Source organism: Chiloscyllium plagiosum, chromosome 20 (genome assembly GCF_004010195.1).
Source record: "Chiloscyllium plagiosum isolate BGI_BamShark_2017 chromosome 20, ASM401019v2, whole genome shotgun sequence".
Classification (NCBI taxonomy): domain Eukaryota; kingdom Metazoa; phylum Chordata; class Chondrichthyes; order Orectolobiformes; family Hemiscylliidae; genus Chiloscyllium; species Chiloscyllium plagiosum.
Genome location: NC_057729.1, coordinates 10,203,836 through 10,217,012, shown reverse-complemented (window position 1 = coordinate 10,217,012; position 13,177 = coordinate 10,203,836). Strand labels below are relative to the sequence as shown.

The 13,177-nt window shown below is 37.9% G+C and overlaps 1 protein-coding gene across 4 annotated transcripts in view; it reads right to left on the bottom strand.

Annotated features, from left to right (window-relative positions):
• znf335 (zinc finger protein 335) overlaps nt 1-13,177 on the bottom strand; it is a 69,504-nt gene that overhangs the window by 20,217 nt on the left and 36,110 nt on the right. For 3 of the 4 annotated variants that reach the window (XM_043710165.1, XM_043710167.1, XM_043710168.1), the window contains exons 15-21: nt 11,734-11,963; nt 8,200-8,281; nt 6,963-7,057; nt 5,589-5,866; nt 2,464-2,587; nt 1,819-1,848; nt 305-502 (exon numbers count right to left, since the gene is read on the bottom strand). In XM_043710165.1, the coding sequence (XP_043566100.1) occupies nt 305-502; nt 1,819-1,848; nt 2,464-2,587; nt 5,589-5,866; nt 6,963-7,057; nt 8,200-8,281; nt 11,734-11,963 (1,037 nt within the window). The remainder of the gene's footprint in view (nt 1-304; nt 503-1,818; nt 1,849-2,463; nt 2,588-5,588; nt 5,867-6,962; nt 7,058-8,199; nt 8,282-11,733; nt 11,964-13,177) is intronic. The other variant, XM_043710166.1, reaches the window with a different exon arrangement.

The window sequence follows — 13,177 nt, the reverse complement described above, 5'->3', positions numbered from 1 at the left end:
GTTGCATGCATTGGTGCACCAGTACACAGTATTATCATTATACCTCATGAAGACCAACTAATTCAAAGAGAAGACATTTACAGTGAGGGACATGCTGAACGTGCTAAGGCACAATTCTAAGTTCACGTGACATTGAAAGGGGTCAAAATTTGAATTAGTGAAAATCTGAGGAACTTGCAAATCAAAAAGAAAGCAAAAGTAGCTAAGTGCTGATCAGTTTTCAGCTGACTGTTGAATGGATTGAATCTTGATACCTGGCTACTGAAAATGATCTGGAAAGAAGGAATTGGAAAATAATACTTACTCTGACTTCTGGCCAGGTACTGGCTGCAAAATTACAATCAAGACACTTGAAGCCCTGCTCCCCTGCATGTGCTCTCTTATGACTCTCCATCTCTGCTCGGCCATGGAACGAGGCAGTACATATTTTACAGGAAAACTTCTTCATTGACGATGACTGCAGGTTTGAATCGACTTGTGGAGCTGTGATGTCGCCATTAAACTGGGAATTTGAAAAACAAAATGCAAATCTTTAACTTTTCTCTCAAAGGGGGACAGACTTCAGGTTGGGTGGTTCTGGATTACCTCCCAGGCTAGTCTGAAGCCTTGATATAACAAACTTGCCCCAAAATACAAGCAGCATGTCTGCAAGGGTGAACCACCAAAACAACATATCCCAATGCCACAGATCTCTGCTGTCACAAAATAAAACTGATGTTTTGATGAACATGTCCAGAATTATTTTTCTAAACAAGATACAAATAAAATACTCCCTTCAAGTTCGGTCGCATTTAATAGGTTATCTTCATGTTTTCCCGAAACAACAGGTTGGAGTTGGTTATTTGCCCAGGATCATCACACTAGAGCTACTCATTAGCCAAGTAACCTTAGCTTCATGATAATATTGGAGATTTGAACTTGAACTACAAAAATCGATTTCTCAACAGAGAATTCACAGGCCTTTTTATGATTGCAGGCAGGTGATGAGCAAAAGGGATCAAAGATGGTTTAACCCTATCCAGATTTGCAGCAAAGTTGCATGGAGTTCTCTTTCAAACTTCAAAGTAAAAGCTTTTGCAATTACTTGTACACAAGTAGTAACATTGCACTCTGCCAGAGTCCATTGATGACAACGTATGGCACGATACTGACTGTAACAGGGATAAAATATAGAATTTTGTTAATTATTGTCCCTCTGAACGATGTTATGCATCCTTCAAACCAACATTTTATCATGATGGAATAATTTGTCCTTTGGGGACACAATGTTTGTATGGAAAGGGTAGTAACGGATATCTCTGATGGAGCCGCTCATGCTAAGTTAAAAGATACGTTGTTTTTTCCTGACAATATGTTATAACATTAGCTCAAAATGGAGGAAACTCCCATGAGCCCCTTTCCAATGGTGAAAGTGCCTATCTCAAAAGAAAAACTGCCTGTTGAGAACACAGAACCATTTTCATCCTGTTCTGTCTTTCAGGTGCACAAAGTGCAGCCCATTGGGACTAAGGAGGAACCTTTGAGCTAAGTGAATAGTTAATTTCTATTGGTGAAGGAAGTTTCCTTAGACTGGCAGTTGTTTATAAATGTTAGCTCTTCTTGGAGAAACCAGTGAGAAATGACTAATTTCTTGCTCTACACTATTTGTTTTTACATTGCTCAGTTGTATCTTGTGACTTCCGTGTACAGACTATTTGGGTTTCAGATGTGAGTAAGTTGAGTTTTTTGTACAATATTTCTAAAGATTGGAATACAAGGAATATGATGGATGCATGATTTTTGTTGATTCCTTCAAATACAGAGAAAAGAAGATTTTACCTTAATACGAAGAACTTCAGTATTCTGCACCTAAATTAAAAGCTGATTTTAGCAACTGTGGGCTTAATGTGCACTCATTGACAGGGTAAATTAGAGACAAACATAATTGGCATGTCAATATTGGGGAACTGATTGTGATCCTTTGCTATCTGATACCTTCATTTACAAGAGTAACGTTATCTAAAGGTTGAAAGGGAGGTTGGATAACAGTCAGTGTAACATGCCTTTTGTGGCATTTTCAAAGCTTCATACTGGGGATGTGGCACTGCTAAAATGGTGGGAATTTTTCTTGAACCACCTCAATTCAGGTGATATTCTTTGTGGAGATTTAACATAACTAAATGCTTGTTACACTTCGAAAGTTCAAGCGCATTTGTGGCCTGAATGAGACTGACAGCAGCATTCTTTCCTTAAAGGACATTAATGAAATAGCTAATTTTTTGAATGAAATTCAATAGCTTCAAGTTAAATTTTACTGATATCAATTTATTTCTAGCTTATTTTTAATTTAACTAAATTCATATTCTCAAAACATTTTCTGGATTTGTAGTGTAGTAACATTGCCCTGCTACAATTACCTGGTGACAAACTTTAAGACACAGTGTTGAGAAAACTAAATGGAATAGAGAATACTAGATCACATACCTCAATCTGTTGAAACTGATTCCCCTGCACGTTGGTTGTCATTATGAAGTGACCATGGTGCTGTTTTAACTCATCGCCACTGACTACCACAGTGTGAGCAACATCCCCACTGCCATCAGAGCCACTGGGGAAGCAAAACAGAGGTAAACATAAGCAAATAAACAGGTTTACACTGTTGTGTGCAGCAAACGCCACCACTATCATATTCAGGGCAATTGTTGAGATTTGGTATTTTACACTACCCAACTTTTAATGCAGTATTTACTGTGATGAGAAGCAAGAAAATAATTGGCAGACTCGAGCAATTACTTATTATTTGACCTATAACATTTAAAATATAAAATATATGAGAAGATTTGTAGCTCAGGTTGAGGTTTTGGATGTAGGTTTGCTCGCTGAGCTGGAAGACTCATTTCCAGATGTTTCGTTACCCTACTAGGTAACATCTTCAGTGGGTCTCAAGCAAAGCAATGCTGAAAATTCCTGTGTTCTACTTATATGTTTGCGTTTTTTTGGGTTGGTGATGTCATTTCCTGTTGTGAAAGAAAATACTGTGCAAGGACTGTAACAAACATACATTGGACAAACAGGCAGAAAACTAGCCACCAGGATACATGAACACCAACTAGCCACAAAAAGACATTACCCTCTCTCACTAGTACCCTCACATACAGATGAGGAAGGACATCACTTCGACTAAGACAACACATCCATCCTAGGACAAGCCAAACAAAGACATGCACGAGAATGTCTAGAAGCATAGAGTTCCGGTTGGATTGCCATCAGCAAACACATCAAGCTAGACACCATCTACCACCCCCTGAGAAAAGGAACAGGAATGACTTCGCCACAGGAAATAACATTATCACAGGAAATGTCATCACCAACCCAAAAGAAACCAAAACATAAATAGAAAGCAGGAATTTTCAGCATTGCTTCACCCGAGGCCCACTGAAGATGTTACCTAGTAGGGTAACAAAACTTCTGGAAATGAACCTTCCAGCTCAGCGAGCAAACCTACATCCAAAATTTAAAATATATACAGAACCTTGATTATCCGAATGACATGGGCGAGGAGTATTTTGTTCGGATAACTGATTGTTCGGATAACTGATTGTTCAAATAATGGATAACATTTTTACGGGACTTTGAGATCTTGTTCGGGTAATCCGAAATTCGTAACTGACGTTTGGATAATTGAGATTGTTCTGTATACAGACGGGCAGGGACTATATCGTTCAGATAACAGAGTTCGGATAACGGCTGTTCGGAAAAGTAGATAATGTTTTTACGGGATCTTGAGGTCTTGTTCGGATAATCGAGGCTGTTCTGTGTAATATATATACAAAAAATGTCAAATTTTGCCACAGGATCCCCACGTAGCCATGCACACATATAGTGCAAGTAATGAAAAATAAAAGATACACTAGTCATTCAAGCAATGTTTCTGAGCTCCTGGTTGGATTTGGAAGCTCAGTTATTTAGTTAACAATTGAAAATGAAACAACAATAAATGATACGGTTTCTCAATGAAACCCTCAATAATGAAAGTGAAATGGCAACATTCAAAGAAAGAAAACTCTGAGTAGACTTGAAGAGTCCATTAACCAACTAGTCCCCAGGATACATGAACATCAACTAGCTACAAAAGGACATGACCTACTCTCACTAGTATCCTTACATACACATGAGGAAGAACGCCACTTTGACTGGGACAATACATTCACCCTAGAACAAGCCAAACAGAGACACACACAAGAATTCCTAGAAGCATGGCATTTCAATTGGAACTCTATCAACACACACCGACTTGGATCCCATTTACCACCACCTCAGAAAAAGAACAGGAAGTGGCATCACCACAGGAAATGACACCATCAATCCAAGGAAACCTAAACACATGAATAGGAAACGGGCCATACCACCAGTGCTTCATCTGGAGGCTCACTGATGATGTTACCTAGGATGGTGAGGAAACGTCTGAAAATGAATCTTCCAGCTCAGTGAGTAAACCTACATCCAGAAGCTCAACCTGAGCTACAAATCTTCTCACAACTCTAACACAAAACATGTTGGCACTGGAAGTTTTGACCATAAAACCATTAGAAATTGGAGCAGAAGCAGGTCAGTCAGTTCATTGAGTCTGTTACACCATTCAATGAGATCATGGCTGATCTGATAATCTTTAACTTCCCTACCCTTTTCCATTACCTTTGATTAACTCATTTAATTAAAAGTTTGTTCATCTCAGCATTGAATATACTAAATGATTCAGCCCTCGCAGCCTTCTACAGTAAAGAATTCCACAAATTCACTACCCTCAGAAAATAAATCCTCCTCATCCTTGTCCAAACTCAGCAACCCCTGACTCTGAGATTAAAGACTGGAAATAAATAATTCTAAAGTGAACTATTCAAGATGGTTCAGTCCAGTATCTTGTACTGGTGACTACCTATTTCAGCTAAATTGGTTCAACTTTTTAATGAGGCAATGAAGTGGAGTAGGTGAGTACAGAAGATGTGGTACATATGGACTTCCAAAAGGCATTTGGTAAAGTACCACTGAATGGACTTGAAGCAAAGTTGAAGTCCACAGAATAAGAGAGCATGGACACAAAGTTGGTTGAGTATTAAGGAACAGAGTGAACAACTGTATTTCAGAGTGGGGGATGTTTTATAGCAGGGGACCCAAGAGTTTCTATTAAGACCATCACCTCACTTGATCTATATTAAGGATTTGGGAGTGCAGGGCATCATTTTAAAATCTACAGATGACAAAACAGGGAAACACTAGGAACTTTGAGGAGAATCATGACAGATTACAGAAGGACATAAACAGGTTGGTGTAATTGACAAATTTGTGGCAGATCAAATTTATTGCAGAACAGTGAAATGTGGTATGTTTGGTCAGAAGAAAATGGGGAGGCAAGACAAACTAAAGGAAATTGTACATGGGGTGCAAATGTTGAGAGACTTGCAAAGATCCAAAGAATGCTAAACATGGCACAGCAAGCTGAGAAAGTGATTTTAAAAAGTATCCAGAGCACTTAAAGTTCTAGCTCCATAAAACAATAGTTACTGTTAGAAAAAAGGTCAGGAGATTAGCACTGTTTACTCTTATGTTACCTGTAAACTGTGGTAGCATGTTGCATTTCCTCACTTCCTGGTGTGACAATATTGTATTCTGTCCCATTGGTGTAGGGGTTGATGGTAACCTGTGGAATTCCAGAGTTCTCTAGGGTTGCAGTTTCGTACATTTCCTGGACCACGGTCTCACCATGTTCGCCCACGTGCAATGTGACAATTTTGTGTTGGGGTGACATGGTCAATTGCTCTTCCTCACGGTTTTGAGATTCCGGAGAGGTCTGATCTTGGGCTGTACTATCTGATTTCAGTACAGCCACCTGAGTAGGGCACAACAAACATGTGACAGCCAAAACTTACCACAATCTCTACTCAAATTTTGCCTCATCTTTTATCCTTTCGCAAGTGCCTCCGTTCAGATGTCCAATACTTTGGATCCAATATTAATCATGTTTCTTTTCTATTTAAATGCAAACAGCAAGCGATAAACATACTATAACATATGGGTGGTCTCTGGACATTCATTATAAAGATACTCCCCATACTCTGCTGAAGTTATTTTGCAGAACGTTGTATAGACCTCAGTGAAAAAAAAATTTACACCAGGAACACTCAAATCTGACCGTTCCTGATATACCTGGTATTTGGCCTAACTTATCATCGACAGAACATAGGAACTGTCAGTATTCCAGAATTAGATTTTCCATGAATAACAGGTTGGCGATGAAGTAGATAAAGGTTAATTTCAAATTAAGAAATTGCACTGTAAATTAGACACAGTACAGCCAAAGAACACATCTACAAGTAGTCAGATTAGGCCTTCTATTTCCAACCAAGCGGATTCCTTGAAGCTTTGAGCACGTGCTGCTCTGTCCTTCTATTGTGACAATTCTCTGTAGCCTCATAGCCATTTCTAGAATCTTCATACTTGTACATAAAATTCTAACTTCTCCGATAAGGTTAACAATTCTAAGTTGTCAGGATAGGATCGTTTATCCAGAGACCACGCAACTGGAAGTGTAGATCAGTTCAAGTTGTAAAGAATATGCAAGAACAAAAACAAAACACCCTAAAAGAAAAAAAATTGCATAGACTGAAGTAAAAGCAGCTGGAAGGTGCCAAGAAAGAACATCCATAACATGTCACATCACGTTATATACCCTATATAACAAAACTCTGCAGAATGTTACACTGTTCGCGATGGGCAAATTTTCAGCTGGGAGGCATGCCAATAAAACTCCTTAAGGTGCTTTTCCTACAGCCCACCCAGTTATTATTTAATATGAATGACTGCATAGTCACTCAGTAACTCAACTGGGGAAAATATGCACTTATAGAGTCATAGAGATGTACAGCACAGCTTCTCCAAGATACAGGTTTTGTTCTAAGTTTGAAGCTTATTTCAAAGTGCCGCACCTGTAATGAGTTTGTAACCAGTTCTCTTGGTGTACTCATATTCAGCAGAAGATCTAGGGCACTTTGTGCAGTGATCTCAGAAGATTCGCTTGTACCTGTGAGCAGAAGATTGCACGTTTACTCATCACACTGAAAACATTCTCAATACATCTTTCTTCCCCCAAATGGAAAGAGTGAGATTAGACGTTTATCAGATATTGGATTAGCGGCTGAAACTTACAGTCTGTTCTGATATAATGCAATAGTTTCCTTTCTGTGTGGTCCCATGTTGTAAGAAAATTATGTAATAGCAGCACAATTTAAACCAATGGGACGTGAATCACATTACAGCCAATGCAGGTAAGAAAAGTTCACGGTCCAAAAATAATCATTTAAATTCTTCAATCGCTTTATAGCCAATTCACGTTGAAGAATGCTCGTCATGCAGAACTGATTTTTTATGCCACGTGATATGACAATAGATTTTCATGTAGATTCAGAAGGATCAAGAATTACAACTGCTAACTGTGGTTAATTCCTAGTTTTTTAAACTGGTTGAGATTTCCAACGTCAGATCAGAGGTAGACAGCAATTTGCAAAAGTGAAGGCTTAACAAATGTATTTACACATCAAATTGCTGTCTGCTTGTGGAATTTTGTATTTGTTTTCGAGAAAATGCTCTCCTGGTCAGCCTACCATTTATACCCTCCATTAACTGGACCTCATGCAAAACACATGATATTATTTTTCTAACTTGCATTGAACATCCTCAGACTTGTCTCAGTGATGCAGTCTCACCATTAGATCACCAACATCTGCAGATTAAAATTCTCATCTTTGGATCTGAAGGCATCAATGACCTCATCCCTTCCCATCTCTATATACTTTTAAGAATTCAATATTCGTCCAGTTTTAGTCTTCTATACACCAACCCTATGAAAAACCCAAATCCTCATCAGCACCATCCTTCATTCTACTATTCATAGATATGTCTTCAGTCATCATGGCCTGAAGTTCTGAGATTCACTCCCTACTTAAGTCTCTTCTCTTTTAAGCCTTCCTTAAAACCCATTTTCTTCTTTTGTCAGGTTGCATGGCAGAGAAACTTCTTGTCACATTTTGCTATGAAGGAAGTTACATAAATCCAAATTCTATGTATATTTTAGGAACAGTTGGTCATATTGGAAGGATCACAGTAAGAAAATAAAAACAGATTAGTTTCTACAGTTTAAAAAAAGTGCAACATGAAGTCACATACCCTGCTCATAAATGATTGTAGCAGTTCCCAAAGAATCTTGGTTGACCATCGATGTTGGAACAGTCTGGTAGGTCAGGGGTATCTAACAATATAAAAATGCAGAATTTTAGACAGATTACAGAAAGTTCATTGGAGGAAAAATCATTTACAGCAAGGGAACGGAATCTAATCACCAACTGCTTAGGTTTCTTGGAATGAGAGAGTCTGGAGATTTGGAAGAGGTAGAGATGATTGGCTCACATGTGATATTCAAGCACTAGCAATTTTGCATACGATTTAACCGTAACATTGATTTACTTTGACCCCAAAGCTCACAGTAAATTGCCAGATGAATATTTCACTATTTGTGGAAACTAAACAGATGCTATTTTTGAAAACAGACCAATTTCTTCATAAAACTACTTATTTTAGAATGGATTCTACCATTGACATACAGAGGAAGAGTAGAAGAAAAAAATAATTTGTATAACGATAGGCTATTGGGACATTCCCAAATTCCCATTTTACTGAAGGCAGTGAAAGCAAGACATTTAATATTATGAAGGCTAAGGCAGACAGATTCCTTTGCCAAGCAAGGACCTCATATTGTCAGTGGTAAGTGGGAATGCTATTCAAAACATAGAGCTTGATCTATTTATTGGTTGAGTAGGCTAGAGGGACCAAATAGTGTACTTCTGCTCTTAGTTTGCATGTTTTTGAGAGCAGTAGATTTATTTCCATGTATTGTTGTTGTTTATAGGTTTGTAACTGAAAAGAATAACAGTGAATAGTAAGCATCATTACAAAATATCACTGCAAATCAATCAAAACATGACATGATATGACAAGACATTACTCTTTGGATATGGGGTGCAAAAAAAAAAGAGGGGAGGTGAAGAGGAAAAGGAAATATTTAGTTTTAAAAATGAAGACCAAGAATAATCAGTTTAGTTATCCAATGAAATCCTTGATATTAAAACAAAACAAATTAAATCAGAGAAGTACCATTTCGGAATGCACTTGCTTCATAAAGTAGATGCAAGCTTGCAAGGCAGCAAGGTCAATCCACAAAGCAACAATTTGAATTTGAAAGGCATCTTTTCTAGAGATTGCTAGGCAAGTTCGACATTACAATGTAAATAAATGCTGAGGATTATACTTTTCTCTCTGACAGGCTGTTGACAAGAGATAACATTCAGTCTTAAGAATAATGCTGTGTGTGCCATATCACTTTTTTTCTAGTCATCTGCTGGGTCATGCTGCCTTTCATACAATTATGGTATTGTGCTCACAATGTATCAAGTCAAAAAAATGAAGGTTAGATTTAAACAATACGCAATGAATTTGATGCAGAAATTCAATCGCATTTTCTGTCTTCCTTTCATAAACTACAATCTACTGAGTTACTGCATTAGAACGGTGATAGCTTTCCTTGTCATTCAAACATAGATGCAGTTCATGGGATTAAAATCATGATTTGGCACCAGTTGTTGTGTGAAAAAAACCAAGTGGAATTAGGAATCAAGTGGAAAATTTAAGAATTATTCAACAATGTACTATTACACATCAGATTGGCAAAAAAAAAGACTTCAAAAATAAACTTATAGAAATAACAAGTTAGCTGAAAAGATGAAGAATTTGCAACAGCATTCACATGTAAATTTATAGATAGCTCAGAAGACATTAAATCGGTGAAAGGAAACAACAAGCTAGTTAGAAGCCGAAATAGAAAAGTAAATGGAATGAAGAGGAATCTAAGACAACTGAGAAACTTAAAGCATTAACAATAATGAAAACAACAGGCATCTGACAACACCCAGCAAAGTTAAGGAACACAAGAGTAGACAATTCAGCCCTTTCAGCCTGCTCCTCAACCAAAATAATCATGGCTAATCAAACACCTCAATGTCTTCTACCCTACATATCTTAATGTCATTGTTATGTATAAATCTGTTAATTTCTACTTTGAACATACTCAAAGGCTGAGCTTCCACAGTTCTCTGCCGAAGGGAATTCCAAAGGTTCACAACACAGTTAGAAAAAGTAATTTACATCAGGGAGCTAAGTGGCATCTCCATGGTTTTGAATGTGTCCTCTGTTCCCAGACTTCCTAGTCATGGGATATATCTTACCTGCAAATAACCTGACTATTCCTTTGTGTTTTGTAGGTATCATCTCTCTTTATTCAAAACTCTAGAGAATGCAAGTCCGGTTTGCCCAATCTTTCTTTACAGGATGTTCCTAGGTTTGTAGGAATAAGTCTGGTGAACCTTTGCTCCTCTATGCCAACAGTTTCATTTCAAAGGTAAGATGACCAAAACTGCAATATACTCTAGGTGCTGTCTAACCAAGGTCCTGTGCAATAGAAGACTTCACTGCTCTTGTATTCAAGTTCTCTTGCAACAAAGGCCAGCATACCATTAACCTTCCGAGACTGGTGAACATACAGTAAAAAGAAACATGTGGAAGCAAATATTACCACTAAATTCAAGATGGAAGTGTACACATCTTTGCAATATTATTCCCTAAAGAAAGGTGCACTCTTTTGTAAACTGCATTCACAGAAACACTGATGGAGATATTTTGTCTACTTTGTTGCCTATGGGGTTGGGGAGGGTGAACATAACCAAACAAATATTTAGGATTTTAGAGGTGCCCATTGTGAAGGAAGAGTTGTTGCAACCATGATGATACATAAGTTTGAGATGGGAGGGAAGAAGAGAATTTCTTTAATGTTTATTATAAGATTATTTTTCAGCAGGAATTGACAAAGTGAATCTACTCAAGTTTTTAAGTAGATAGGGGCTTCTGGAAAAATTTGCATGGGTCATGTAGTTTTGAACTAGGTGACTGGAAGTAATGTTACACTGGTATTATAGAACATAGAACATTACAGCGCAGTACAGGCCCTTCGGCCCTCGATGTTGCGCCACCCTGTCATACTAATCCGAAGCCCATCCCACCTACACTATTCCATGTATGTCCATATGCTTGTCCAATGACGACTTAAATGCACTTAAACTTGGCGAATCTACTACTGATGCAGGCAAAGCATTCCATACCCTTAACTACTCTGAGTAAAGAAACTACCTCTGACATCTGTCTTATACCTATCTCCCCTCACTTTAAAAGTCGTGTCCCCTCGTGTTTGCCATTCCCATACTTGGAAAAAGGCTCTCCCTGCCCACCCTATCTAACCCACTGCCCTCAGCCTTTCCTCGTAAGACATTCCTTCCATACTAGGCAACATCCTAGTAAATCTCCTCTACACCCTTTCCAAAGCTTCCACATCCTTCTTATAATGCGGTGACCAGAACTGTGCACAATACTCCAAGTGTGGCCGTACCAGAACTTTGTACAGCTGCAGCATAACCTCCTGGTTCCGGAACTCAATCCCTCTATTAATAAAGGCCAAAACACTGTATGCCTTCTTAACAAACCTTTCAATCTGGGTTCAGGGTTATAGCAGAGAAAACATAGGCAAAGAAGAGAAGCACAAATCTAGAAAATTCCACAAAGACATTATTGGAAACAATCACAAACCAATGCACTCACAATGGTATCTCTCACGCTTTCCTGTGTAGACTGCATCTGCTCATGCTGTTGTTTTAACTCTTCGATCTGCTGCAGAGTGAAGAATGGCCGGCGTCTGCGTGGTGGCTCTTCGGGATGGATCTTTGCCCAGTCTTCATAATACTCCTGATGGCGGCACTGAACATGCAGTCGCAAGTTCTTCTTGTGTTTGGTATTGAAATGGCAGAGGTCACATGAGAATGGCTTCTCACCTATGAGATCATGTATTTAATACTTGTAATTCTTTCCCAAAGACAAAATGATTCACACTGTTAAACCAACTCTTTTATTTCAAATGGTAGAAATATACTGGTCAAAATACTATTCAGGAATGTGGCTCATTGCTAAGACTATAATTCCATTAATAATATTAAACTGCAAATCCCATTAAGCTACACACAGCAGTTAACTACAGAGCTCAAAGGATTATTATGGCATGGTCTTTTCATCTTAGAAACTTGGGTTCGAGTGCACAATTTACAGTTTATTGTTAATCTTATACCAATCAACCATTTTGGCCAATCTGTATACAAAACAGAAAAACTTCACATCAGCTTCTCTGAGTCCATCTGGCCTCCATTGCTGCTATAGCATATCAAAACGGTCCTTCAAATTTTCAAATATTTGCTCGATAACGAGTGTGATTTTTAATCATTTGTCATTACGGTCACCAACTTTCCCATTTTCATATCAGGTAAATCATTTACAATTAAGTAATGTGGAACTATTTTTCATAACTGTTATTGTTAATTATAAAATCAGTGCCTACATAGTAATTCCCTTAATTTTCCCAAAATGGTTGATCAGCAACCAGTTAAGGTGTAACACTGTATATTTAAATTTTCATATTACAGTGCGCACTATTCAACATTGACCAGTTAAACTAGTTAGCAAATACATACATCTGTCAGCTGCAATAATCTTATAGACTTAATCATTTCTAAGTGGAAAATAATTTGTCAAAACACAGACTTGCCATAAAATATGAAAGTTTCTTTTTTAAAACTACAGTGGCAATTTGTCTTATTTATAGCTTGGGCAAAGAATGTCTAATTTGATAAATTGTCCAAAGCAAAAACACACAAAGCAGTTGGGGATTGTATTATAATATTAACACATTTCAGATATCACTAAATAGGATATTGTTCAGACAGGTAGCTCTTGCCGGTGTGATTTAAATAAAATACTAGCAACATCTTATCAGGTAAGCACATTCTGTCTCACACACAGCATTTAGACCATGCAGTTCCCTTCAAACCACACTACAATTTATATTTCCCAATATGTTGCAATGGAAGATGTTATATTTCATTCTGCAGAAGCCTTCGAGGATGATGGAATAAAATGTACACTACTCCAGCAGAGCTGTGAACTACCCCTGCATGATAAAAAAAGTGCATTTTATGTGACCTATGGCAGCATTTTA